The sequence below is a fragment of the Penicillium nucicola genome (genome assembly GCF_028828085.1).
Source record: "Penicillium nucicola strain IBT 29836 chromosome Unknown utg000001l, whole genome shotgun sequence".
NCBI classification, from domain to species: Eukaryota; Fungi; Ascomycota; class Eurotiomycetes; order Eurotiales; family Aspergillaceae; genus Penicillium; species Penicillium nucicola.
The window spans coordinates 2,042,074-2,066,758 of NW_026643125.1; the positions used below are offsets into that span (position 1 = coordinate 2,042,074).

Consider the following 24,685-nt stretch of genomic DNA (forward strand, 5'->3'; position numbering starts at 1 on the left):
TTTCCATCAGACCGTACGATTGAAAGGCAACGGGCGCCGGCACACGCAAATTTTACCCTCATCTCATTGATGAAGCCAATGTGCTGTCATGAAAATAGTAAAGCACAGACGGCTTGCGTCTAAATGTTTCGTCTGTGCTTGTAGAGGTTTTGAGAAGACGACCCGCTGTCCACCTACGCAGCTACTACTATACTGACAGTGCCAGCCACAATCAATCCCGGATGTTTCCCGGTTGCCAGATCAAGGGGAGCACTGAGAGAGGGGCCAACGAAGCAATGGCGCACTTTGTGGATATTTCCCCACGCCCCAGTTGGGTAGAACGTGGAGATGACCCCAGCATGGCGAGACGGGTGTTGCTTCTCGTCGGCAGAATTCCCGGGATTTGGAATCCCTTCCTTCAATCTCTTATAGAAAAGGGGCTTGCCTTTCTGTAGAAATGAATATTCTCAGTCTCTACCTGTTGGTGGTTATACTACGGAATAGGCCTGTGCAGCTTGTATACACTCTCATCCCATCAACATGGATCCGTCAGCCCAGACCGATTTCTCGGTAAGCGAGCACAAACAAGGGTAGAAGAAGTAGTTTGCTCACTCATCAAGGCATTTTTCAATGTGATCAACAACAAGTTGTGCGCCTCTCTTCAAACTACGCATGGAATCAACCCCGCCAACCTCCAGCGGAATCCTGATGTTCCAGTTTGCAACCATGACGATCTCGATTATGCTGTTATCTATGCCCGGAAAGCGCACAGAGACTGGTCCAAATCATCTATTCAAAAGCGCCGAATTGCTCTACATGCCTTGAGTGATGACCTTGCGGATCATAAGGATGATTTTGTTAAGCTCCTTACCCAAGAGCAGGGGAAACCTCATTCCCAGGCGAGTATCGAAATCACCATGGCAATGAAATGGCTCAAAGAGCTTTGTGCAATCCAACTTCCAGAAACAGTCGTCATCGATGATGATGATTCTCAAGTCATCGAACGTTATGTGCCGCTAGGTGTTGTTGCTGGCATCGTGCCTTGGAACTTTCCGGTTTTGCTTGCTATTGGCAAAATCGCATCTGCCGTATATACGGGAAACTCCGTTATTATAAAACCATCACCGTTCACTCCCTATTGTGCTCTCAAGCTCGGTGAACTGGCGGCAAAGGTTTTCCCTCCTGGTCTGATACAAGTGCTGAATGGTGATGATAGTTTGGGCCCTTGGATCACAAGCCATCCGGGTATCGACAAGATCAGCTTCACTGGATCGACTGAAACCGGAAAATTGGTTCTTGCAAGTAGCGCGAAGACACTTAAAAGAGTCACTTTGGAGCTGGGAGGAAATGACCCTGCGATTGTCTGCGAGGACGTTGACATTGATGATATTGTACCCAAGGTAGGTATTGCCAACGGCAATGCTGTCTGCTATACTATATATAACCTTGGAAATTTTGACTTATTCTAATCTTGATTTCATTCAGCTTGCTACTTTGTGTTTTCTGAATTCTAGTCAAGTGTGTATGATGATTAAACGTCTATACATACACGAGAAGATATACGACCGATTTCGCACCGCATTTGTTGAATATACCGCCTCTCTCAAGGTTGGTAATGGCACCGAGCCAAGTACCTTTTTTGGACCCATACAAAACGCCATGCAGTACGCGAAGCTGAAGGAGTTGATTTACTCAGTCAAGTCCGAAGGGTTGAGTGTTGCATTAGGGGGAGCAGTTACTGAGTCGGAGGGTCTCTATATTCACCCAACTATAGTTGATAACCCACCTGAAAGTTCAAGAATCGTGCAGGAAGAGCCATTTGGCCCGATTATTCCATTGATGAGATGGTCGAACGAAGGAGATGTCATTGCAAGGGCAAACTCGACAAAGAGCGGCCTCGGCGCATCGGTTTGGTCAAAGGATCTGAAGCGTGCTAGTGAAATTGGGAAGCAGCTTCAAGCTGGTAGTGTCTGGATCAATTCCCATTTTGAAGTGGCTCCAAATGCCTCTATCGGCGGGCACAAATGGAGTGGTATTGGCTCAGAGTGGGGGATGAGTGGTTTAGTCTCATATTGTAACCTTCAGACTTTATGGCATAAGAAGAGATAGAGAACCATGATCGAATGTCTACTTTTCTAGCATTCCTTTTCAAGACATGATCTGGACTACATTGCGACTTTATCACCGTCTTCTGGGGCCGGCAATGAGTTCGTTTGCTTCGTGGCACCGAGGCTAAGAAGTCCCCGGCCTGCTGGTGCTAGAGTGGCACATGGTGTTGTTTTCTTTGCCTCCTTCCTTGTATTCACCCCGACCTAAGATTTTTCATCAGACTAACTTTCCACCCGATCATCATGCGCAGTGGATTGGCTTGGCTATTTGGCCTGACTGGTGCCCTGTCCAATCTGTCTCCGGGGAAGAGGGACAGTCCGGCGGTTCTTGCGTGCCATCCGCGTAGGACGAAATATTTGGCAACACACCCCCACCACTCATTCTGTCCAGCTCATTTGTCAAACTTCAAAAGGAGCGTCGCAGTTATTGCTTCATCATGAAAAGTGCGGGGAAAGTAAAAGACGTGCAACCGAGTTCCACTTACTCCTGGAAGACTTGCGACCTCAACTGCCTTACTGTGTACTGAAGCCCGGTCTGGGGACTTCGGACACGAGGCTAGCCCAGAACGCTCCAACAAGCCTCGCATGGGCAGTAACTGGGGAGCCTCTCAGGGATACTCCGCATTTCCTTGGTGTGCCTTGAATCTTTTAATTCTTCGTCCTCGTCCTTTTCGTTGTATCCTTTATGAAGGGGCTTTACCTAGGTCAGATTCACGCTTATTGCCCAAATAATCAGGATGCAAAATTTCAAAAACATTCCTATAATCATCAAATAACCTGCTAGATAAAGAATATTCTCAAGATGTCAACTCCCGTCGAAATCACCGAAATAATCTGCCGGAAGAAATCACAATACGGCCGATACATTAACACCAAGCAATGGGACAAATCTGACCAAGTGGCATTGCCTGATGCTGAATTAATGTTCTTCGATACTGACGGGTCTCTCCTAAAGACCGGGAATACCTCGTTTGCGTTCCCATCTTCTACAGCTTTTACAGAATTTTTCACTAATTTCTTCGCAAATGCACAGATGCTCCATATTTTCGGACCTGGAGAGTTGCAACTGAAAGCTATTGATGAGGTGGGAGCCATATGGGGGATGGAAGATCAAATTATCCTGAAACACGCTATGGGATCGGTTGAGATCAGAGGCGGAGGGTACTATCATGAGACTTAGAAATGAGAAACGGGGACTGGTTCTTGAACTCTCTGCGATTAGAGACGACGTACCAAAGACAGCTTTTTTGGCAAAGATTCTCATATTCTTGGAAAGGTACCTTAGCCTCTGGGTGATTTGAGACTATCCCTATCATCAGTTCAGAACAGTACTATAAGGCTAAGTATGTAATCCCAGCCCCAATTTCAGTATTCTGCGTTAAGGGGAGAAATATGGGAGAAAAAATTAGGAGCGTATGTCAAGTCGAATGTATCATTGATTGCCTTTTCTTGACTGCATACCCTACCAAATACCAATATAAATGCGGTGGGTGTAAAGTGTATGGGGAACCTATCTAACCAAATTTTATTTGATCGAAGGGTCACATTGTCTTTTCTCCCACTTAATATGCTAAGAAGGACTCCGGAGCATGTTTATATTTGTAGGGCTCTGGGGAGGAGCATCAGGCGGAGAAAACGATTAACTTGTACTATTTCGACAAGGAATCAGCAATGATTCCGTGGAGTATTGCGAAATCTGTCCCCATGTTCGTAAAAATCGCGGTCAATATCATCCTCGTGTGGTATATCTTGAAAAGATGGGAAATACGCGTCTCGTCAGTGCATTTTTACCTGCAAAGCCTCATCCCCCCCCCTCTCAAGAAATAATTCAAGTAGGCTACGTTGAAGATCTAGAATTCATAGGGTATATACTTCAAAGTGAGCGAGAGCTTGTTCTTCATAGTCTATAGGGTCATACTTCAGGCTTGGGCTAGAGAGCCAGTTGGAATTGAATTCCCTATGATTGAATCTTGCCTACGTGAACATAATCTGTTTCTGTAAGAAAATCCCGGGTTGGATAGTGCCGGGTGATTAGGCGGAGATTATAAGATGGACTTAAGGTGGAAGGAGGATAGTATGTTCTCCTATAATAGAGACTGACGCTGAAGGAACGTACTAGTGTCAGTTCCTTAAGATGACGTCATACTTGCTTACATGATTACCACCTAACAAAGGTCATGTGAATTCAGGGACAAAATAGCAAGCTACGCTGATTCTAGGAAACAGCGTTCAGACTACTTTCTTACAATATACACCCTTTTTTATTGTATACGCTATATCAGGCTTATATTTCGCTTACCCATTTACAAACCGAGACTAGCGTAGTCTCACACTTAAGAGGGAGGATTAGTTAGGTGATACAAGTGCTAGGGAACTTAATGCACAACCTCGGCGATTTTCACCTACAGTAGCTCCTCACCCTTCTCACTCCCCATCGCGCGATCTGAGAGCGGCGCTCACAAATTCTCATATCTTCGGACTGGGCCTCAAACTTTTATGTTCTTTTCCCTGTCTGATCTGGTAAATACAGTATGATCATAGCATGTGGAAAACAGGAGTTCCCGTCCGTTCAGCCGTACTCAAGCCACACGCCGGGGGTTATTAGTTGGGTGATCACCAGCGAATCCTCGCTGTTGTAGGTTGTTGCTTTTTTTGACCCTTTTTAATTGGGTCGCAGATTGGGCAATGGTCCCGGAAAGCAAAGATGGTCGCTTGCAGGTCAGACTCAACTACTCCGTGCATCAAGAGTGCTTCAGGTGGCATTGATCGACCGCCCTAGGCGAGCGACTAGATCAGATCGGACTTATATGTATTCAGAAGCCCGAGGGCAGCTGAACCAATGGCCAATAACATGCCTTTCATCTGGATCTCAACTCTAAAAAGCAAAAAGCCAGCGTGGGGCTGTGCACATCGATAGTAGTTCGCAAAGACCCTGGACCTTCAAACTAAAATGACGCGTCTGAAAGATGTGTGATTCAATACAGTATGGATCATATTAATGATCATCAGGCAAGGTCCGACCCCTTACTCGTGCATCAAAAATATCAAGTTTGGGTTTACAAATCTAAGAGCCCCCCGTCCTTCTCTAATCCAGACAAGTTAGTTTTGGCTGATGCTTTCTGAATGAATCATTCCTTCCACCCCAGAATCACAGCGTTCGCCGTGGCTCCATTTACCATTACAAAAGGTCGGGAATTCATATCAAATGAACATTCACCCTGAGGTTGCGTCGATCGTGACGCAAGCAGTGAGCGTCCTAGTCTTCGCATTTAGCGGGGTTTCATCCATTTCTATCCTTGTCCGACGATTGACAGGGAAGTCAAAATTATCGCTCAGTGATTCTCCAACGAACAGCTTATATGAGGACGAAGATGGAGTGGCAACGGAGGCATCCATCAAGGCTTTTTCAGATCAATGGCAGCGATTGGCTCTGGCTCTGCTGTCAGCGATATGGTTCGGTTGCGCGCTGTCCTTGACCATCATCGCATTGATCCCGCCTCAGACTCAACTACTTGTCCCAATCTGGCTACTGGGAATCAATTCAGTGAGTTTGATCATTCCTACTGTAAGTTATGTATTATGGTATTAATGATTGCAAATAGTTTGTGCTCTGCCTCGAAACGGTCGCCTTTTTCACCGAACCATCTTCCGTCAAACGCTACAATCTTGCCATTTGCGCCTTTTGGACCAGCAATCTCACCGTTAGCCTTCCTTGCCTCGAGCTCTGTATTTTCAGATCCGCGACAGTTCGCACATACTACACCCAGTGGGAAAATCATACAACTTGGCTCCTTGTTCTGCAGATTACAGCAGGACTCTTGCGAAGTGTGTGCTGCCTCTTGATCCCTCGTCGCCCTTCCGTCTATCACGATGGCCAAGTCGTCGACCAAGAGTTCTCCGAAACTCTGTTGAGCCGCTTTACGTACAGCTGGGTGAATGGCTTGCTGCAGTACACCCGGCAGAATAAGAGTTCCATAGGAATTGACAACCTTCCTCACCTCCGTGCTTCCAGCCGTACAGAGAACCTGCACACGCGCTTTGAACAAGTGCGGAGAACGAAAGATCTATGGAAGGCTATCCTCGTGGCACACTGGCCGTCGATCCTACAGCAGTACGTGCTCAGTTTAGCCCAATGCGTATTGAGCTTTGGCCCACAGGTCGCACTTTATGGTATTCTGAAGTCATTGGAAGCCCGTTCAGCGGTTTCGTGGGATAATACCGAGTCGTGGCCGTGGGTAGCCGCGTTAGGGTTGCTCTTGTTGCTTGGATCCGGTGTTGACTCGTGGCTTTGGTGGCTCATCTACTCAAAACTCGCAGTTCCAGTGTACCAGGAGTTGTCAGCCATAGTGTTTGCCAAAGCAATGCGATGCAAGGATGTGAAGCACACCACGACCGCTGAAGAATCAACAGGCGCGGAGGACTCTAAAGAGAGGGAGACAAGCGGACAGAACACGATAAACTTGGCTGCTGTGGATGCTAGGCGCGTCTCGGACTTCGCAATGTTCAATCACCAAATCCTTACTTCTATCGCGCAACTGGTGATTTCGTCGGCTTTCTTGGTTGGTTTGATCGGGTGGCGCAGCCTGCTGGCAGGAATATTCGTGGCCGGGCTGACGACGCCAGTTAATGTCTATGCAACCAGACGATACTCCGACGCACAGGAGGAGCTCATGAAGGCGACCGACAGACGCACCAGATTGCTGACCGAGGTGCTGCGAGGCATTCGCCAAATCAAATTCTCTGCCATGGAGCAACAATGGCAGGATCGCATCATCGAGAAGCGCAATGCAGAGCTACAGGTATTATGGAAGGTGTCGTTGTACAACAGTGTCCTGGTCTTTATCTGGATCTCGGTCCCAATCATGCTTTCGGCCGCATCGCTGTCCGTATATGCGGTGATTCACGGCGAGCTGACTCCCTCCATTGCTTTTACCTCCATGTCTGTCTTTGCGACTTTGGAGACCTCGCTGTCGTCGTTGCCTGATCTTTTCACACGCGGGCTGGAGGCCAAGGTCAGCATGGATCGCATAAATAAGTATATCACGTCTCCTGAGAAAGAGTCTCATACAACAGATGTGAATACGATCTCTTTTGAAAACGCAGAGATCATGTGGCCAGGAGATGGCGCTGCCAGAGGACCTGAAAAGTTGCACGGCGAGAATCAGTTCGTCCTGACAAATCTGACATTGAACTTTCCCCCCAAGGCTCTGAGCGTCATTTCTGGCAAGACCGGGACTGGCAAGAGTCTCCTGTTGGCCTCTATCCTTGGGGAGGCTGATGTGGTCACGGGGTCCATCAAGGTACCTCACGCACCCTCGCTAGACGAACGATATGACGATCAAGCCACGTCCGCCGATTGGATCATCGACACGGCTGTTGCGTACGTGGCGCAGAATCCCTGGATCGAAAATGCTACAGTTAGGCAGAACATCTTGTTCGGATTACCGTTCGACAACACGCTATACCGCAATGTACTTTTCGCATCAGGACTGGATCGGGACCTCAGTATGTTCACTGATGGGGACATGACAGATATTGGAGCCAACGGGGTTAATTTGAGCGGAGGTCAAAGATGGCGAGTTTCCTTTGCCCGGGCGCTATATTCGCGGGCTGGAATTCTCGTCATGGACGACATCTTCAGTGCCCTCGACACCTTTACTGGACGTCATGTCTATGAACATGGCCTGACTGGGCCCTTAGGCCAGAATCGCACCAGGATTCTGGTCACCCATCATGTGGGACTATGCTTGCCTCAAGCAGACTATTTTGTTGTGCTGGACCAGGGAACCATGAAAGACGCAGGATCAGTGAAAGACTTAATAGACCGTGGAAGCCTGACTGACCTTCTAGATGAGGTGACTGTGACAGCATCAAACGAAGACGAAGATGAGGAAAAAGTGGTACCAGCAAGAAAAACCCAGCGACATGAAGAAGTACATTCCGGCTCCACAGAGCAAGTAGGAGATTCCAACGATGCAAGTGCAGCGGAAACTTCCCCCCAGAAATTCACATCAGACGAGAAGCGCAAGAAAGGAGCCCTTTCCCTGTCATTATATAAAGCGTACGTCGCCCGAGGAAACCGCCTATGGCTTTGGGTGTTTGCTCTGCTTGCGTATGCTCTCTACATGGCATTAATGATTGGCCGAGTAAGTTTTTCGTGCAGTCATCTGTCCTTGCAACGGCTAATGGCTAATTCTACAGACCTGGTGGCTCAATGTGTGGACAAGCTCCCCCAATTCCCATCTTCATCATGCAAATCCCGAGTCAATTATGAGTTATGGAGTTACAAAGCTCATATCTGTCCAAACTGAAAGCAGCCTACAATATTTCCTGGGCCTCTATGTGGCCATTTCTGTCGCCGCCTGCGCGTTTGCGACGGTGCGGTACCTGGCCGTGGTAGTTGCCGCCATTGCATCCTGCCGTCAGATGTTCGACGACCTCCTAACCCCGGTGCTGCGCGCACCCCTTCGATGGCTTGACACGGTACCAATGGGGCGCATCCTCAACCGTTTTACTTCGGACATGTATGTCCTGGATTCGAAACTCGGCTTCACACTGTCTGGTCTAGCGGCCAGAGCATCACAAATTGGAGGGATCCTAGTCGCTGCCGTGATGGTGTCTCCATGGCTACTAGTGCTTGCCAGTATTTTGCTGGTCTGTTGCCTGCGACTCTCCTCCAAGTTTCTAGCGGGAGCACGCGAGATAAAGCGCCTTGAAAGCATTGCAAAGAGTCCCGTGTTGGAGCATTTCGGGTCAAGTCTCACCGGACTTCTCACCATTCGCGCATTCGGCAAGGCCGATGTGTACATCGACCAGTTCAATGCGCGTATCGATCGCCACGCCAGAGCATCATGGAATGCATGGCTCCTCAGTCGCTGGCTAGGTCTTCGCATGACGTTTGCTGGCGCCATATTCACAACCACCACCGCTGCGCTGGTTGTCTACATGCCCACTATTTCCGCCTCCATGGCCGGCTTTGTGATGAGCTTTGCCCTACAGTTCAACTTTGCCGTCTCCCTCGCCATACGTTCCTATGCAAACTTGGAAATGGACATGAATGCGACTGAGCGTGTGCTGGAGTACACCGCTCTAGAGACAGAGGACCAGGACGGCCTACAACCCCCTGCGGCTTGGCCAACCAATGGTCGCATAGAGGTTCAGGACCTAGTAGTAGGCTATGCCCCGGAACTACCACCCATACTTAACGGACTCAGCTTTGCCGTCGACGAGAACCAGCGAGTGGGCATCGTGGGTCGTACAGGCGCAGGGAAGTCGTCGTTAGCCCTAGCGTTATTCCAATTTCTAAAGCCGCGACAAGGCCGCATCTTCATTGGCGGGTTAGATATCGCGCAAATAAAGCTACACGCTCTACGCAGCCGGTTAGCTGTAATTCCGCAGGATCCGGTGCTGTTTTCTGGCACGCTACGGTCCAACATGGACCCTTTCGACGAGCATACAGACGCGGAGCTATACAATGCCCTTCAAAGGGTACATTTGCTATCGACTGAGGATACCATGATACCTTCCTCACAGGATACACCGAGCGGTTCCGTTAACCAATCCTGGCTGTCTGAAACAGACATCAGCAAGACTAACATGTTCTCATCGCTGGCGTCCCCAATATCTGAGGGTGGGATGAACTTGTCACAAGGTCAACGCCAGCTGCTTTGCCTTGCGCGTGCCATTGTCTCGCAACCCAAGATTATGATCTTGGACGAAGCCACGTCGGCGGTAGACATGGAAACAGACGGGCTGATTCAGAAGTCTATTCGCGTTGAATTTGGACGTAATGCCTCTTCGTTGCTGGTGATTGCGCATCGGTTGAGCACAATCGCTGATTTCGACCGTATCCTGGTCATGGATGCCGGACGTGCGGTGGAGTTTGGGAGCCCGCAAGAGCTGATGGAGATTGAAAGCGGGTTCTTCAAGAGTCTTGTGGAAAACAGTGGGGAGAAGGCTGTGGTTGAGAAGATCATTTATGATGAGAATTCAGCAAAGACACTATAGGCAATGCTTGCTTTACATATAATGGCATAATTTAAGTTTTCAAATTTGGTTCATGGCGTTTATCGCGAAATCTCCAGTTTGGCTTCATCTGATTTAAAAAGACTATTTTATGTAGAACGTTTCAATATCTTGTACTGTCTGCAATCATGCAATACAGGTGATAGATAAACAGGAGGGAGTAGCTTTAAAATCTGGTATTGATTGCCAACAAAATTGGGTCAAAAGAGGAGAGAAGGAGAAAGAGAGGAAGAAGAACCACTATCTAAGAAGATCTCTTTGACAGGCCCCAATAACCGTGCATACATCTCCCAACACTCCCACTGGTGGTTTATCAATTGCGCTTTCGTATCCCATCACTTCTCAGCTAACCTGAGAACGCATCAACAAAACCAGCAATCTGATCTAATGCGTTATACTCCCCATATCTTTCCTTTATTTCCAGACACCGCTCTTTTCTTTCCTTGTCAGACAAAATATCGCACACTGCCTTCTTCACTGCACAAGGCTGCACTCTTTCGCACCCAAGGTTGATAGCTGCCCCAATCGAAGCAGCCCGCGAATTTGTATAATATTTATCGAAGTAGACACCGGCAAGAACCATTGGGACTCCACGAGCAAGGGCCATCTGAACGGTTCCGAACCCTCCGTTCGAGACCAACACATCCGTGTACTGAAGCAGTATATCAAAAGGAATGAACTGTGCCAACCTCACATTGCTTGGCAAGTCGACTGTTATCTTCGGCCCCCTGACTAGAGTAGCAATAACAGTGACATTCTCGTCCTTCAGTGCCTCGATAGTGGGAAGAATCAGGTCTGTCGGATCGTTGTTGACAGCCCCTTGACTGACAACTACAATCGGCTTCCTTTCCTGGCCTTGCGCATGAATGACCTCGTTCCACCATTCGGGGAGGTTTGAAGGAACGCTTCCAACAGTGGGTAGGGCGCCAACAAAGTGAATAGACTCTGCAGCTTCGGTCCGCGGGTATTCAAATTCTGGGATCGACAGAGCAAGATAGGCATCGCAGCATGTCCCTTGGCTATGCATGAACCGTGGCAATGATTCGAGCTTATGGGCTGGCACTCCCGCCTCATGAAGTACACTTCGGAGTTTATCTTGAACATCTTCTGATCGGTAGATTTCTCTCTTTACTTCCCACAAATCCTCGGCACTGTCCGGAATTGTCGATTTGGAAGGAATGCCCAAGGTCCACGTAGCAGTATCAGCGCTATCATGCGGAATAGGCGTCGTGCCGATTTTGATAACCGCCTGGGGCTTTATGGCGCCAGGAGCACCGAAGTAGACCGGGAGCATAGCGCCACAAATGATGTCGTCGATGTAAATGATTTTTGTTTGAGGTCCTTCTGTTCGTTGCAGTGTCTTCAACACATCTTGGACGCTTTTGTATTCGTCCGGAATAGTGCCAATAAAGAAGTTTTTGAGGGCAGATATTTCCATCTCTTTGGCCCACGCAGGTGGAGGGTGGTTGTACTCGGTCTTCGTAGGGCTCCCGCCCGCACGGCCTTGCATTGGCGCAAAGAGGGCGCCGATGGACTCAACCTCATCTCGAACCGATTCACCGGCCAGAATGGTGACACAGTATCCTCGTTCAATTAGGCCTGATCCAATGACTTTTGCCTTTTCTAGGTGGGAAAATCGGTGCGTGGAACCGATGACAACGTGCACCTGCTCTTTCGACAATGACGGTAAAGTCCTCATGATGGGATTGATGACAGTTGCAAGGGTCGGACAGAAAAAAAATAGTTGAAATAGAGCTTGATAGATGAATTGTTTGAATTGACTGCGAAGCTGAGCAAAAATTGTCGAATGTGAAGATCATCCCAAGGAAGATATATGGCGACGACCTCACTACTTCGAGTTGGAAAGTATAGTAGGGAATACCAGTATTCACCTTGTATTGATCCAAAAAATACGACTTTTCTATGCAGCATGTCTGGGTGGACACGAGAAATCAGCGCAACCCTAGTATAGTACAACAGATCAGCTCAGAAACGGCACCGTCACAATCAGAATACTAGTGTGAGACTTGTTTTCGGAACAACATTTTTATTTCGAACTGTTCGAACGACGCACCTCCGTTTTTAGTAACAGTGAGCATACTCTAATACTAGGAGTAATAAAAGCTACTGGTATACGGTAATGATATCACTTGTCCCTGGTGTTAATGCCCCCCAGGTCACAGACAAATGCTGATCCCAAACAACCCCACTCCAAGCCCCAAACACTGATGGGGTTTCATGCCCCGGCGGTACTGAGAATGACATTTCTTTTTACAACAGGAATTGAGCATATTGATTTTGCACTACGTGGGGCTGGTCTTGGGTGGCAACACGGACCTAGGCAAGTCGCTCACCACGCATCTTGCCGGGGCAGCCCGCTGTAGTTCCGAATACTGGGCGGGTTTGCAGCTGGCATGATGTTGATTTGTTTCAAAAGTACCCCAGAGTTTCTTACTTTATACCACAACTTAGCGATTCAATAATTTGACCAAAGCCCTTTGCAATCATGACTACGACAACTACCATCAATACGGCAACGAAAGCAACCAATGAGCCACTCAAAAGTGAAGAGAAAGAACAGATTGAAGTTGACTTCACCCCTCAGGAGCACTACGGTGATTGGCGTGATGAATTCCATCGCGATGGATGCATTATTCTCAGGAATGTTATCAGCCCCGAGCGAGCAAAGTATTACGCCGACAAGCAAATAGAGTGGATCAAGAACTTTGAACTTGGCTTTGATGAGAATGATGAGAGTACTTGGACAGAGGAGCATCTGCCTGTTAGCTTCAGGGGAGGGTAAGAAGCTTTTGATGACCGGAAAGGCTGCGAAGTTTCTACTAATGATATGGCAGGAAATACTTCTACGGTGTGACCCATGAGAAGAGTGTTTGGGAAGCACGCACCGAGCCTGGAGTTATGGATGCTTTCGCAAAGCTGTGGGAGACTGAGGAACTTTTATGCTCCTTTGACGGAATCAAGATTGATCTACCACGGCGAAAAGATGTCAAATGGACCCCATGGCCGCACTGCGACCATAACCCAGACGTGAAGGGGTACGCCAAGTCTTTCCTGTCTACGGCTAACGACTAACTGTTATTGCAGAATATCATGTGTCCAAGGACTTTTGAACTTTGCCCCAAGTGGCCCTAAAGATGGAGGTCTGATATGGATGAAAGGCTCCGCAAAAGCTTTCAACGAATTCTTTGCTGAAAAGCGCAAGAATGAGGACACAGCAAACTTCGACCACAAGCACCAAGAATTCTTCAAGTTCCACGAGGACCATGTAAAATGGTTCGAAGAAAGAGGCTACGAGTTCACCAAGCTCATCCTTGGTCCTGGCGACTTGGTTCTCTGGGATTCTCGAACAGTCCACCACTCTTGTTTTGCGGAGGGATATCAGATCCGTCACGCGCAGTATATCTGTATGATGCCTAAGCGACTTGCGACTGAGAAGGCCTTGGAGATGAAGAAGTACTGCTTTGAGAATTATATGAACAATACTCACTTACCTCATCGGTGGGTTACTTCATTTCCATATGTGACTTGTTGGGATAAGGGCTAATTGAGTGGGAACATAGCAACATATACCCATCAACAGATAATCCCATCCGAAATGGCAAACTGTGTCCGAAAGACCGGAGTGAGCCATTTGAAAGGCCCATCCTGACCGACGCGGTTCTCAAACTAGCAGGTATAAAGCCTTACTGATTTCGCGATTCGTGCTGGTATGAGCCTTGCACTGCAATCAGGCATGATTTCGTTAGGGTTCAATGTTCTTTGATCTAATCATCTTTCATTTTCTGTGAATGCATTTTGTTACAGTCCGACGTTTAGGGAACCAAAAGACTTATTCCGGGATTGTAAATATTAGTATCATATAGCAGAAACGAAGAGATTGGATACTGTAGTAAAACCTTTCAACTTAGCTTTTGAGTCGTTCGACGTTCGATCCACGCCACCTCCTTATGACATTCAATTTCAACACCTGTATCTCCATCACTTTGGTATCTACTGTAGCTTCATTCCTTGTATATTGAGGCACCTTTTTACCTAGATTCGTACCTCTCTTTACATTCGTAGTTTTACAGAAAGCTGCGGTAAAAGTAGAACTAAACTACAGCACAGATTCTATCGCAATCCAGCAATAGAGTCGGACACGTCATTGATCACAGTTTCGAACACGATGCTAGTGGCATGTTGGAAGCCACTTCAATTTCCATGTTCGTCTACTACGAATGTTGCATTGGGGGGGCATCATTGCTCTCTTTTGCAAGTGGATCCCTGGTGAATTCATCTCCCATCTTCTCATACAGGTCCTCTTAGCACCTTAGCACACGGTCTAGATGCTCGAGCACAGCGGCTATACCGGCCGATTCGGATCTATCACCCACCACCGAGCCTTCATACTAGACACGCTAGTAGTTCTTGGAATTGGGTCCTTTGCATCAGTGGATCTGCTTGTACCCCAGCTGATGCTGTGGCAGTCGGAATACCTATCATCTCTAGGAGGAACGCCGAGCAAGCTCTCAGGTGTTAGGATAATCTTACGTAGTGTACATGCAAAGCACCTACCCCCTTGATCTCTTCGAAAACTGGGGACCGTGCGTGTACGGTACGTTTGCCGGGCGAAGGACGATCTCGGCGGGTCTATCGAGATTGGAGCATTGATGGTGCAGGTCCAGGTCCAGGTCCAGGTGCAGGTGCAGGTGGCGGATGCGGAGGTGGAGGTGAAGGTAACTCCCAGACGTACTGTAAACCGCGCAAGAGAATTGAATGGCAGTGGTAAATACAGTATTACAGCGCGGTATGTATATTACTCTCTGTATTACATGTGAAATCTCGTAAAATACCCACCTCTGGATCCTTGGCTGCAGGTAAACCGTAGCCGAAAAAGCAATCGTAATCAAGCGAGGTCTATTCGGTAGCCCGGACCTTTTTTCCGGACTATCTGTGGAGATATGGATAATTTAACCGGGTATTCATGGCTGCAGGTCCGTATGGAATCAAGAGGATATGAATCAAGGTTCGGAGCTTGGGCGCTACTGTAGGGTTGGCGGCTCGGGACGCCCGGCCGCGCAGCTGACAAACTGGTCTAACTCACCGCTCTTTGGGTGATCTATCTCTTGCCATTGACAGCATCCTATTTGTTCGAATATCAGATCTGAGCACTTGCAGGCTGTCCGTGCACTATCTCCACTTTGAACCATGTCAGTTCCAATTTCCAAGATCTAAACCTTCAGCTGGACTAAGTGACGCCACATATGCAATCGCAGTTGGCTCATTCCTCGTACATCAGGCCCCGGGGGCGTGATGCCAAAGTACGTAAGTTACCAAAATGTTTCAATTGTCAGAAATGTGACCTGTACACGCTAGTATGAGGATATCTGAGTGTTGAGTGAACCAGATTGTTTTCAAGTTTGTAAAAAGAAAACAAAGATTTCTGATGATGGTCGTCAGGCGGTATTGTTCTTTCTGCCCGTGCTACCCATTGTATTTGAACAATTGATTCAATAGTAAGTGTTGTATGCTTCCTTACCTCTTGAAATCGCCCAAAATGTCACTTCTTGATGAGAGCAAATCAGTTCTTCCGGATTCAAGACCAGCGAAGATTCTAGTTCTCGGACTGTGTCGCACGGGAACGAGTTGTAAGTCACAGACCAGCTATCTGTACATCGCTTACTGACTCAATTAGCCCTTTATGTGGCACAAAAGGAGCTTGGGTTGAAGCCGTACCACTTTCGAGACATAGTGTTCAACACTGAACATATGGAATTATGGCTCAAGGCTCTGAAAGCCAAGTTTGACGGGGTTGGAAAACCTTTCCAGGGGAAAGACTTCGACCAGATGCTCGGAGAATATGATGTCAGTTATTTTATTTGAAGAGTTGAGTACGTACTAACTTTTCAGTCTGTCGCTGATACCCCTGCCTGCTTTTTTGTGGAGGAGCTTCTTGAAGCCTATCCCAATTCCAAAGTGATTCTTACAGTCCGAAGTCCCGAATCATGGCTACGGTCAATGCAGAACACTCTCATCAAGGTTATATCCTGGAGATCATGGACCGTTCTTTCATTTGTCGATTACGAACATTCTGCCTTTTACTGGCCGCTTTTCAACCGTATAATGCGTGTCATGTCGAAAGGGAATGTCCCTTGGAAAGCGTCTTCTTCCCCCTCATTCCTTCAATTCTTTGATGAACATTATGCCTTGGTCCGCCGCGTGGTTCCAAAAGACAGGCTGCTAGAGTGGCATCCATCCCAAAGCTGGGACCCTCTATGTGAGTTTTTGGACTTGCCTGTTCCAGCTAAGGAATTCCCGCACGTTTGTACAGGCGAAAGCAACGTTCAAACACATAACTTGATGTACTGGAACAGATGGCGGCGAGTGATTAAAAATGGTGTCAAAATCGTCGGATTGGTAGCACTCCCTCTGGGAGGGATCTGGTACATTCGGTCAGGCGGCATGCTTGGCTAGTTGCCTTACTATGTGTCTGGAGCCGCGATACAAGCTGAATGAAAGAAGCAGTGGTGGGCTTGTGAGCGGCTGCTCCATTGACTAGAACCATTTGCTTGATTGATATTGATGACCATGGTCCTTTGGTGAGCCCATTGATGGGAAACAGACCAAACTTGTCCTGGAATATGGGTGGGAATGATTACTTGGATGGAGAAGGGGAAGAGATAGGGAAGGGAAGGGAAGGGAAGACGGTGGGAGGCGTATCGCCTTTATCAAGCAATGGAGCAATATAGCAATAGATGGTCTGAATTGAGATAGAAATGACACCACCAGCTGCTTAAATCTCTACAGACTTGCGTCTGATCATTGCTTTGTCTTTTTGCTGCTGTTTGATTGCTGCTCGTATTCTTTCTACCTAAGGACTGGGGAGGAGTCGTGTACGTAGTAGTCGGTCGTATAATACCAGTGCATACATGTATTTTATTACAATACCTTGGTACTGATGACCCAATATTACAATGTCCGGAAACTCTCGGTATTACAATATTGAAATGCGGTTCGAAGGTTGGGATGCACACCTGGGGATCTCTTTGTCCTATTACTCAACAATGGGCAGGTGCTCAATTCAACAACCAGAGACTCGACCAGTTTCGCAACTTTGGAAATAGCATTCACATTTTTGAATATACATATTCGGCACTATGCTAGCTTCCAGCCTTATTTCGTTTTTCGAGACACATTCCTCTTGGACCTCAATAGCAGTATCGTGCGCGCTGGTCTGCATTTTATCCGCCTCCTACGTTGTTTGGTCGCTTCTTCATGTCCCTTTCGATCGAGACATTCCGGTTGTGGGAGTTCCAAAAGGTCTTCTTGGCCGGGCAAGAGCTATCTACGACTCTATAGCTCATGGCGATGTTCCAATAAGAGAAGGTTATCAAAGGGTAAGTCATGGACTTTTCCAATACCAGTGGTTGAAAATAACATCGAATTTGGCAATGGCAGCACAACAAACTCGGTCAAATCTTTCGAGTGCCCTCTTTGATGGATTCGTTTTCTTTTGTTTATGTCATTCCAAGCCCACTCATCCCCCAATACAATGCAGCCCCAGAGGAGCGAGTGTCCTTTACGTCTGGTCTTGAGCATCTTGATCTTACACCCTATACTCTTCTCGAGCATCGCTTTACAAAGAACCCCCTTCATCTCGGCGCTCTGCGAAGTACACTGAGTGGAGGAAGAGAGGTAGAAATTTTGGCAGATGAGGTCGCCACGTCTTTTGCGACGTCTTGGAAATTCCCTACTCAATGGACGACAATTCCAAACCTTTACTATAGCCTTTTGGATATCATCACTCGCGATGTGAATCGCGCTTATGTGGGACCGGAATTTTGTAAGTTTTAACCTTGACTCTCGATCTTGATATGAGTTTGCTAAACGCTTAAGAAACAGGCAGAAATCGTGATTATATTGAGACCATCATTAACTTCACCCCCGAGGTAGTGAGATGCCGCACCATCCTGCGGATGATCCCTCGGTTTCTTCGTCCGTGAGTAGTTAGAAAACTGGAGTTTCCCCGCCTGGATATGTGAAAAGACCATTAATTCCAGACATAATTGCAGAATTTTTGCCCCTTATGTCCTTCGCCACAATCGAGCTCGTCGCGACAAAATCTACTCTATATTGAAGGATGATATCAAGAGGAGGAAGTCAATGATTGGACCCAAGCCAGATTCAAGCAAACCGGTAAGAGAAACTTCATTATTGCGAGTACGCGATGCCTTATCATTGACATAATACCATTTATCAGACCGACCTTCTTCAAGCTCTTATAGTCGAGGCAAACAAAAGCCCCCAAGCGGCCGCTGAGTTGGATCCCAAAATGCTAGTAACAAGGCTTTTGGCGCTAAACTTTGTCGGCAACCGCACCTCTTCAGTTGCATTTACCCACGCTATCTGGTCACTGCTACACTGTGAGTCCCAGCAACTTGGGTACTGGAGTGCCATGCAGAAGGAAGTCGAGAAAATATTTACTTCCGATGAGTCCATCGAGGTTACTCAGTCGAAAAAGCATTATCAGGCCCAGGGCGCTCGATGGATGCGGTGGAATAAAGGCCACACGGAACAGATGGGCCTAATTGAAAGTTTCCTCAAAGAGAGCCTGCGGTATAATACTGATACCAATTTGGAATGCAAGCGAATGATAATGGACCCCGCGGGATATCGATTTAAGAATGGCGTGCATCTCAAGCATGGCACAGTCAGTGCGGTGCCGATTTGGCAAATTCATCATGACCCAGATCTCTATCCCCAGCCAGATGACTTCGATGCACGTCGCTTCTACCAGGGAAATGACGGGACGCAGGCTAGGAAGGTCAGCATGCAGACGACGAGCGAGTATTTCCTTGCCTTTGGTGTGGGGAAACATGCATGGTGAGTGAGCTGTTCACAGTCCTAGTTCAATGGATACTAATTATCGCATTTTAGTCCTGGAAGGTTCTTTGCATCGCAGCATTTGAAATTGTTGATGGCTTTCATTCTGTTGAACTACGAGGTTCAGCCTGTGAGCCGCCCAGACGATGAGTGGTATGGCTCAAGCCATATGCCAAACATGGCGGCTGGCTTGACCATTAGAAAGAGAAAATTCTGAGTGAGGTGATTAGTTCTGAGGGCTATTACTCAAGTGGTGTTCCATCGCTGAGAGCATGTACGAAAACGAAAATTCGATACGATTTCGTTTACGTCTGTTGGATAGAGGCCATATAGATCACGAAATAAACATATCGTATTGCAATGATCTAAGGCGAAGAGCCATGTAGGAGACAAGCACAATGATCATACTATATCAGTAAATCACGGAAAGAGATGTGTGTTGAAAGGCTACGATGCAAGTAGGAATGATGACTGGTACGACCATACAATATAGATAATCTAACAATAGATTACCGAGGTGTTTAAGTCTGGCGATTCTCATTTGTGTGAGAATCTCCTTATATACCAGAAAACTCTGCCTTAAGCTAGTCCTGATTAGATTTCCCAGGTGATGAATCACTGCGGTTGCCGTCATGGCTCATTCATGGCATAAACCATGGCCGGCCACCATAAATCTCAACAATGTGATACCTGTGAGATATTGAAGCAAATATATATACAACAAGTTGAGATTGTCTTGGAACATTCTATGTACTAATAGACTCAGACTGTTGAAATGCACAATATTTCAAGTCTTCAATAGTCAAGACCATTTACGCATTGCACAGCACATTGGCACGAGGCTTTGAAATCCTCAATCATCACGCCAAACATGAACAGATAGCGATTTAGTCTATATCATGTGGTCTAGTTTAAATTTGAGGAATCCAGGGCAACAGTTCGCCGAGGTCGCATATGAATGTTGATACGGCCTCCTTGTGGCAATGATTCGAAAGTAGAGATCCGAACAAATGCCTCTGGTTCAACAATCGTCAGGGTGTTCTTCTTCAGTATTCCGGCAATCAAAAGAAGTATGATGTTGTGTGCGACACTAAAAATAAAACTATTAGCTTGTTGATCATTTCTTAGAAAATATTAATATCCCACCTTTCCCCTAAGCATTGTCTCTGTCCCCGACCGTATGGGTGAAGGTTGGCAGTCATCAGTTGGATCTTGGACTCATCATTGTTAATCCATCGCATGGGCATAAACTTCTCGGGATTTTCAAACACCTCTGGCAACATATGGCATGCCTTATTACTCATTCCAAATACCGTCTGGTAATTTTTGACATAGTTAGTTTGATTGTGAGCTTGACTAGGAATCAAGGTAGGCACGTACTCCTTCTGGAAGAAAATGTTCTCCAATATTTACTCCTTGCGGCCCAGCAACTCTTGGTAGGCGACCATTCACAGTTCCTGAAAGCCGATGCCCTTCCTTAATACAGCTGGTCTTCGGTGCAAAGTACTGTTAGTAAAAGTCATCTTACAGCAAGAGAAGTATGAGGAATCTTACCAAGTAAGGCAGCTCTGCAATTTTCTGCTGAGACGCATTTTGCCTGAAATGAGACTCGTAAACATCAAGCTCCGCTTGCAGAAAAAGCTGAACTTCCTCATCCCGCGCAATATAGAACAGTGTGCTTGATAGAGCAAATCCAATAGTGTTCACACCTGCAGCAAGAAGACTTCTCCCTTCCGCCATAAGCTCGCGTTTTGAAAGGGGTTGGGTTTTATTTCCAGCGTTGCAGCTCAGGAGGGTAGAAAGCACTGAATTGTCTTCGCCCTGTTTCAATCCGTCTCTTCTTGAGAGATAGTTCTCCACTAAATCATCTGAAAACTACCGGGAACGAGCCAGTCAGGATTTGCACAGTACACAAGAGATTTTACGGGACGATCAGTACTCACAGATAATTCGTCCAATTTCTCATTCCCACCCGCAGATGGTATACTCTTGCCCAACAGTTTGGCTAGCTGCCTCCACCATAGCAAGAACGGGTTACGGTTTTCAAAGTAGGTGTCACTGCTATATTGGATTGCACGAACAAAGCCACTGTCAAATCCCTTCTCATCCTCATTGATGCACCCGAAGGCGGAACCTGAGACAAAATTTGACAGCACATCTGCAGAGAACGAGCGGCTCAGATTGAAGACATTGATCGTGGTATGTCCCGCCTCAGTGAGACCGGTGAGCTTTTTCATGACGTTATTGTAGTGATGTAAGATCATCGGCATGCGTTTTTGGACGGCAGCTGGGCTGAAGCTTTGGGATAGTGTATGCCGCCGAATAGAATGTTTTTCGATATTAGTCTCTCGGAAGGCAGAGGAATATTGAGGTGTACCATAAAACCCAGGGTCTTTGGCATAAGTAGGGTTTCGACGATATATCTCTTTGTAGAGGGCTGGATCATTGAAATGGATATGTTTTGGTCCGTATCGAACGATTGGGCCTACAAGAGAATCTTTGAATTAGCCAAGAACCTTTCAAGCCTCTTCTAGATCCATTCAAAGTAGCAAGCTGCGCACCGTATAACTTATGAAGATCCTCCAGGTGGCTGGTGAGCTTTCCTTGCCGATAAACTTCCCAGTACCATTCGTACCTAGCCACACCCAAGTTAGCTGATGATAGAATAGTCCAGTGTGAAGGTAGGCACCAATAACTGAGGGCTGCAAGTTTCGGGCCTGGAAAACGAGACCATGGGCACAGATAGATCCGCCATGTCGAGAAGAGAACTCCGACTGCCACAGTGGCAGCGAGAAGAAAAATCATTATTGGAACAATGGATTAACACAATTAACACAGATGCAAGGATGAGGTGATGGATTGGAATCAGAGATTGAGTTTTCGTGTTAGTTTATATCCTCAATACAGTACCTTGCTAGAGCCGTGAACAAATGCAAGTATACGGAATGTATTACCACGATACACATGTGTGCCCCGGGCTGTGTATTAACGTTACGCTGTAAAGTTGTATCTGTTTTTTACCCCGCAAGGTTGCCCCAAAAGTACATGGGGCGAATTAGTCCGTGGGCCGCCCGTAGTCATTGACCCAGCGAAACGTACCAGCTACATACATATAGTTATGTATTGAACCAACTCTCTTCGATTCGATTACTCCCTGGACAACTTATTTGACCGCTCACATGACTCTACACCGCCTTCACATTTTGTGACGGTACAACTGTGTGTTGTCCCATGGGATGCACGCATGACTAACTGCCCCTGAAAGAAGCACAGGAGGGTGCAGGTGCACCTATGTGTCCTTGTCGAAGACTGCCCATGTGGGGGTCCCGGGATCACCTTGTCTTATGTGCGACGACCCACGTTGCAAACTCACCTGCAAGATTCTTCGCATCTTCACCGCTGGGCTAGCGCATCCGTTCACGCAGATGCCTGAATTTCCGTTCTGCCTCCGGAGTTGTGAAGTCTGCCCTGAAAAACACGTTCATCATCGAAGATGGGACTGTGTTGAGTCTGTTTCATGTGAACCAAGCCTCGTCCAACACAGACAATCTATCCTATCTGATGTCCATTGGCTGATGGTGACGATCTTATCCCGCCTTTGCGTCAGGCCGTTAAACGGGCGCTAACAACAGCGCACTGAATTCGGCATAGCGGCCGGTGAGAGTCAACTGACTATTGGTCATTTGATTTGACACGAGCATATCACTGGTGCATTCCGCCCCCGCACCCCCCCCCTCCAGGCATGTGTTGATAATAGTCACATACTCAGTGATCTGATCCCTCAAAGTCAGAGCTGTTTCCACATTTCCGGAATGTGTCTTCTTCACTCTCCTGAGAACCACCTACACGTAGTCCAAAATGACAGACAGCAGGCCGACCGTCATGGATAGGACTACGAAGCAGTGGGAAGTGATGGTACTGAATTCACTGCTGATTCTCTTCATCAATTTCGCCATCTTTTTATCGGTCCCACCGCAGACCAAAATCTTTGAAGACATAATATGCCGCAAAATGAACTGGGACAGTGCCTTGCATCTGGATCCAGTAGAGGACGGTAGATGTCGAGGCGCCTTGGTTCAGAGTGAGCTCGCTCGCATTAATGGATGGAAAACAACATTTGAGGCGCTTCCGAGTACGTTGAATGTACTGAATCATTATTTTGAGCTACTCGCTCATCAAATTTTCGAGCAGGCATACTACTATCTGTAGCCTACGGTACCCTTGCAGATCGGGTGGGACGCAAGCCTTGTTTACAACTCTGCACACTGGGGATGCTCCTCAGTGAGGTCTGGACCCGTGTTGTGTGTAAGTTGGACTCAGGTTCTTGCCGTAGGATATCACATATCAACCGCCAGGGCTAATTCTGTCATTCAAATATGTAGGTGTATGGTCAGACGTCTTTCCGCTGCGCCTTGTCTGGTTATCCGGTTTGTTGCGATCCATTGGTGGCGGGGAGCCGGTTATTGATTCCATCATGTGTGTGATGGTGATGGATGTCTTTGAAGAACGCGACCGGTCAGTTTTCATCAACACCTCACTTCCGTATGGGGATTTGATACCGAAATCTGTTCCGTTGTTGACATTATTCTTCTTCAGCGCAGTTGCCCTGCTCCGCTTACATTCAGTTTTCATTGTCGCCAAGCTACTTGCTGTGCCTGCCAGTGCAGCCTTGGTAGCATTGAGCTCTCCCTGGACTCCATTCTTGCTCAGTATTGGGATGATATCCGTAGCTCAGGCTCTATCATTTTTACTACCCGAAACTCTGGGCTATGCAGAACCACGAGAATCCGATGATAACAACACCAGAAAACGTATCACACAAGAAAAAGGCAATTTTGTACAAAGATTCGCCCAATGTACACGATTCATTGTTCAGAATCGAAACATGGTCCCAATTATAGTTGTCAATTTGGCAGCTAGTATCACGAAATCCTCGAGCTACTTTTTGCTACAGTATTCTTCCACGAAATATGGATGGTCTTACTCACTGGCAAGCCTTGTTCTCATGATACGTGAAGGTTCAAGCTTGATAACGTATCTCATCCTGATGCCGGCAGCCTCAACTTTCATTCGCCGCATTAGCCGCGACAGCGTCACAGCCCAAGCGAAACAACTTTGCCAAGCGAGTGGTCTTTTCAATGTCTTCGGATACTTCTCTATTGCTACAGCGGGCAGTCCAGTGCTATACATGCTGGCATTGGCATTCTTATCATTGGGATCTGGGTTTGACACCGCGATGAGTAGCTTCGCAACATCCCTGGTGCAGCCGGATCAGATCGCATCCCTGCATTCCGTGGCAGCGACAGCCAAATCGATCGGAGGGCTCGTTGCCGGTCCACTGTTTGCCCGTTTAATGCAAATTGGCTTTGAGCTAGGATCTGGGTGGTTGAGCATGCCATATATTGCGGCAGGACTTTTCTTTATAACGGTTCTGCTGGCAGTAACCTCAATTCGGATACAAGACCGTAACTTAGACGAGGCCGAGCGTCCTTTATTGGAATCAGATGTATAGGCACCTGGTTGCTGCTAGTGAGCATTTGAACATTTATAGAAATATAGAATGGCATTCGGAGAATCAAGCTTTTACTCTGAATCGATGACCCCAGCAACCCATTGGTTTGAATATTGTTATTCACCTCGCTCCAATCAATCATGATTGATGATAGGGCTCGAATTCTCCAGTTGGATGT

General features: G+C 47.2%; 9 protein-coding genes across 9 annotated transcripts; 7 read left to right on the forward strand and 2 right to left on the reverse strand.

Annotated features, from left to right (window-relative positions):
* Positions 1–519: 519 nt before the first annotated feature.
* Positions 520–2,088, forward strand: N7511_000779 (aldehyde dehydrogenase family protein; the record flags this gene model as incomplete). Its single annotated transcript, XM_057123204.1, has 3 exons — positions 520–549; positions 600–1,379; positions 1,465–2,088. 3 exons carry the CDS (start codon positions 520–522, stop codon positions 2,086–2,088), a joined length of 1,434 nt encoding a protein of 477 aa, XP_056988937.1.
* An 801-nt stretch (positions 2,089–2,889) lies between these two features.
* On the forward strand, positions 2,890–3,267 carry N7511_000780 (uncharacterized protein; the record flags this gene model as incomplete). Its single annotated transcript, XM_057123205.1, has 1 exon — positions 2,890–3,267. One exon carries the CDS (start codon positions 2,890–2,892, stop codon positions 3,265–3,267), a length of 378 nt encoding a protein of 125 aa, XP_056988938.1.
* Positions 3,268–5,292: 2,025 nt separating this feature from the next.
* N7511_000781 (uncharacterized protein) lies at positions 5,293–10,094 on the forward strand (the record flags this gene model as incomplete). Its single annotated transcript, XM_057123206.1, has 3 exons — positions 5,293–5,652; positions 5,690–8,233; positions 8,289–10,094. 3 exons carry the CDS (start codon positions 5,293–5,295, stop codon positions 10,092–10,094), a joined length of 4,710 nt encoding a protein of 1,569 aa, XP_056988939.1.
* A 364-nt stretch (positions 10,095–10,458) lies between these two features.
* On the reverse strand, positions 10,459–11,811 carry N7511_000782 (UDP-Glycosyltransferase/glycogen phosphorylase; the record flags this gene model as incomplete). Its single annotated transcript, XM_057123207.1, has 1 exon — positions 10,459–11,811. One exon carries the CDS (start codon positions 11,809–11,811, stop codon positions 10,459–10,461), a length of 1,353 nt encoding a protein of 450 aa, XP_056988940.1.
* Positions 11,812–12,618: 807 nt separating this feature from the next.
* On the forward strand, positions 12,619–13,823 carry N7511_000783 (uncharacterized protein; the record flags this gene model as incomplete). Its single annotated transcript, XM_057123208.1, has 4 exons — positions 12,619–12,911; positions 12,968–13,168; positions 13,218–13,631; positions 13,694–13,823. 4 exons carry the CDS (start codon positions 12,619–12,621, stop codon positions 13,821–13,823), a joined length of 1,038 nt encoding a protein of 345 aa, XP_056988941.1.
* Positions 13,824–15,669: 1,846 nt separating this feature from the next.
* N7511_000784 (sulfotransferase family protein) lies at positions 15,670–16,586 on the forward strand (the record flags this gene model as incomplete). The annotated part of the gene is made up of 3 exons (XM_057123209.1): positions 15,670–15,760; positions 15,808–15,977; positions 16,023–16,586. The coding sequence occupies 3 exons, from the start codon at positions 15,670–15,672 to the stop codon at positions 16,584–16,586; spliced, it is 825 nt and encodes a 274-aa protein (XP_056988942.1).
* A 1,023-nt stretch (positions 16,587–17,609) lies between these two features.
* Positions 17,610–19,212, forward strand: N7511_000785 (cytochrome P450; the record flags this gene model as incomplete). Its single annotated transcript, XM_057123210.1, has 5 exons — positions 17,610–17,955; positions 18,015–18,111; positions 18,185–18,308; positions 18,373–18,995; positions 19,050–19,212. 5 exons carry the CDS (start codon positions 17,610–17,612, stop codon positions 19,210–19,212), a joined length of 1,353 nt encoding a protein of 450 aa, XP_056988943.1.
* A 689-nt stretch (positions 19,213–19,901) lies between these two features.
* Positions 19,902–21,265, reverse strand: N7511_000786 (uncharacterized protein; the record flags this gene model as incomplete). The annotated part of the gene is made up of 5 exons (XM_057123211.1): positions 19,902–20,085; positions 20,142–20,311; positions 20,376–20,501; positions 20,550–20,870; positions 20,939–21,265. 5 exons carry the CDS (start codon positions 21,263–21,265, stop codon positions 19,902–19,904), a joined length of 1,128 nt encoding a protein of 375 aa, XP_056988944.1.
* A 1,588-nt stretch (positions 21,266–22,853) lies between these two features.
* N7511_000787 (uncharacterized protein) lies at positions 22,854–24,507 on the forward strand (the record flags this gene model as incomplete). The annotated part of the gene is made up of 3 exons (XM_057123212.1): positions 22,854–23,127; positions 23,187–23,300; positions 23,378–24,507. 3 exons carry the CDS (start codon positions 22,854–22,856, stop codon positions 24,505–24,507), a joined length of 1,518 nt encoding a protein of 505 aa, XP_056988945.1.
* Between the last annotated feature and the right edge of the window lie 178 nt (positions 24,508–24,685).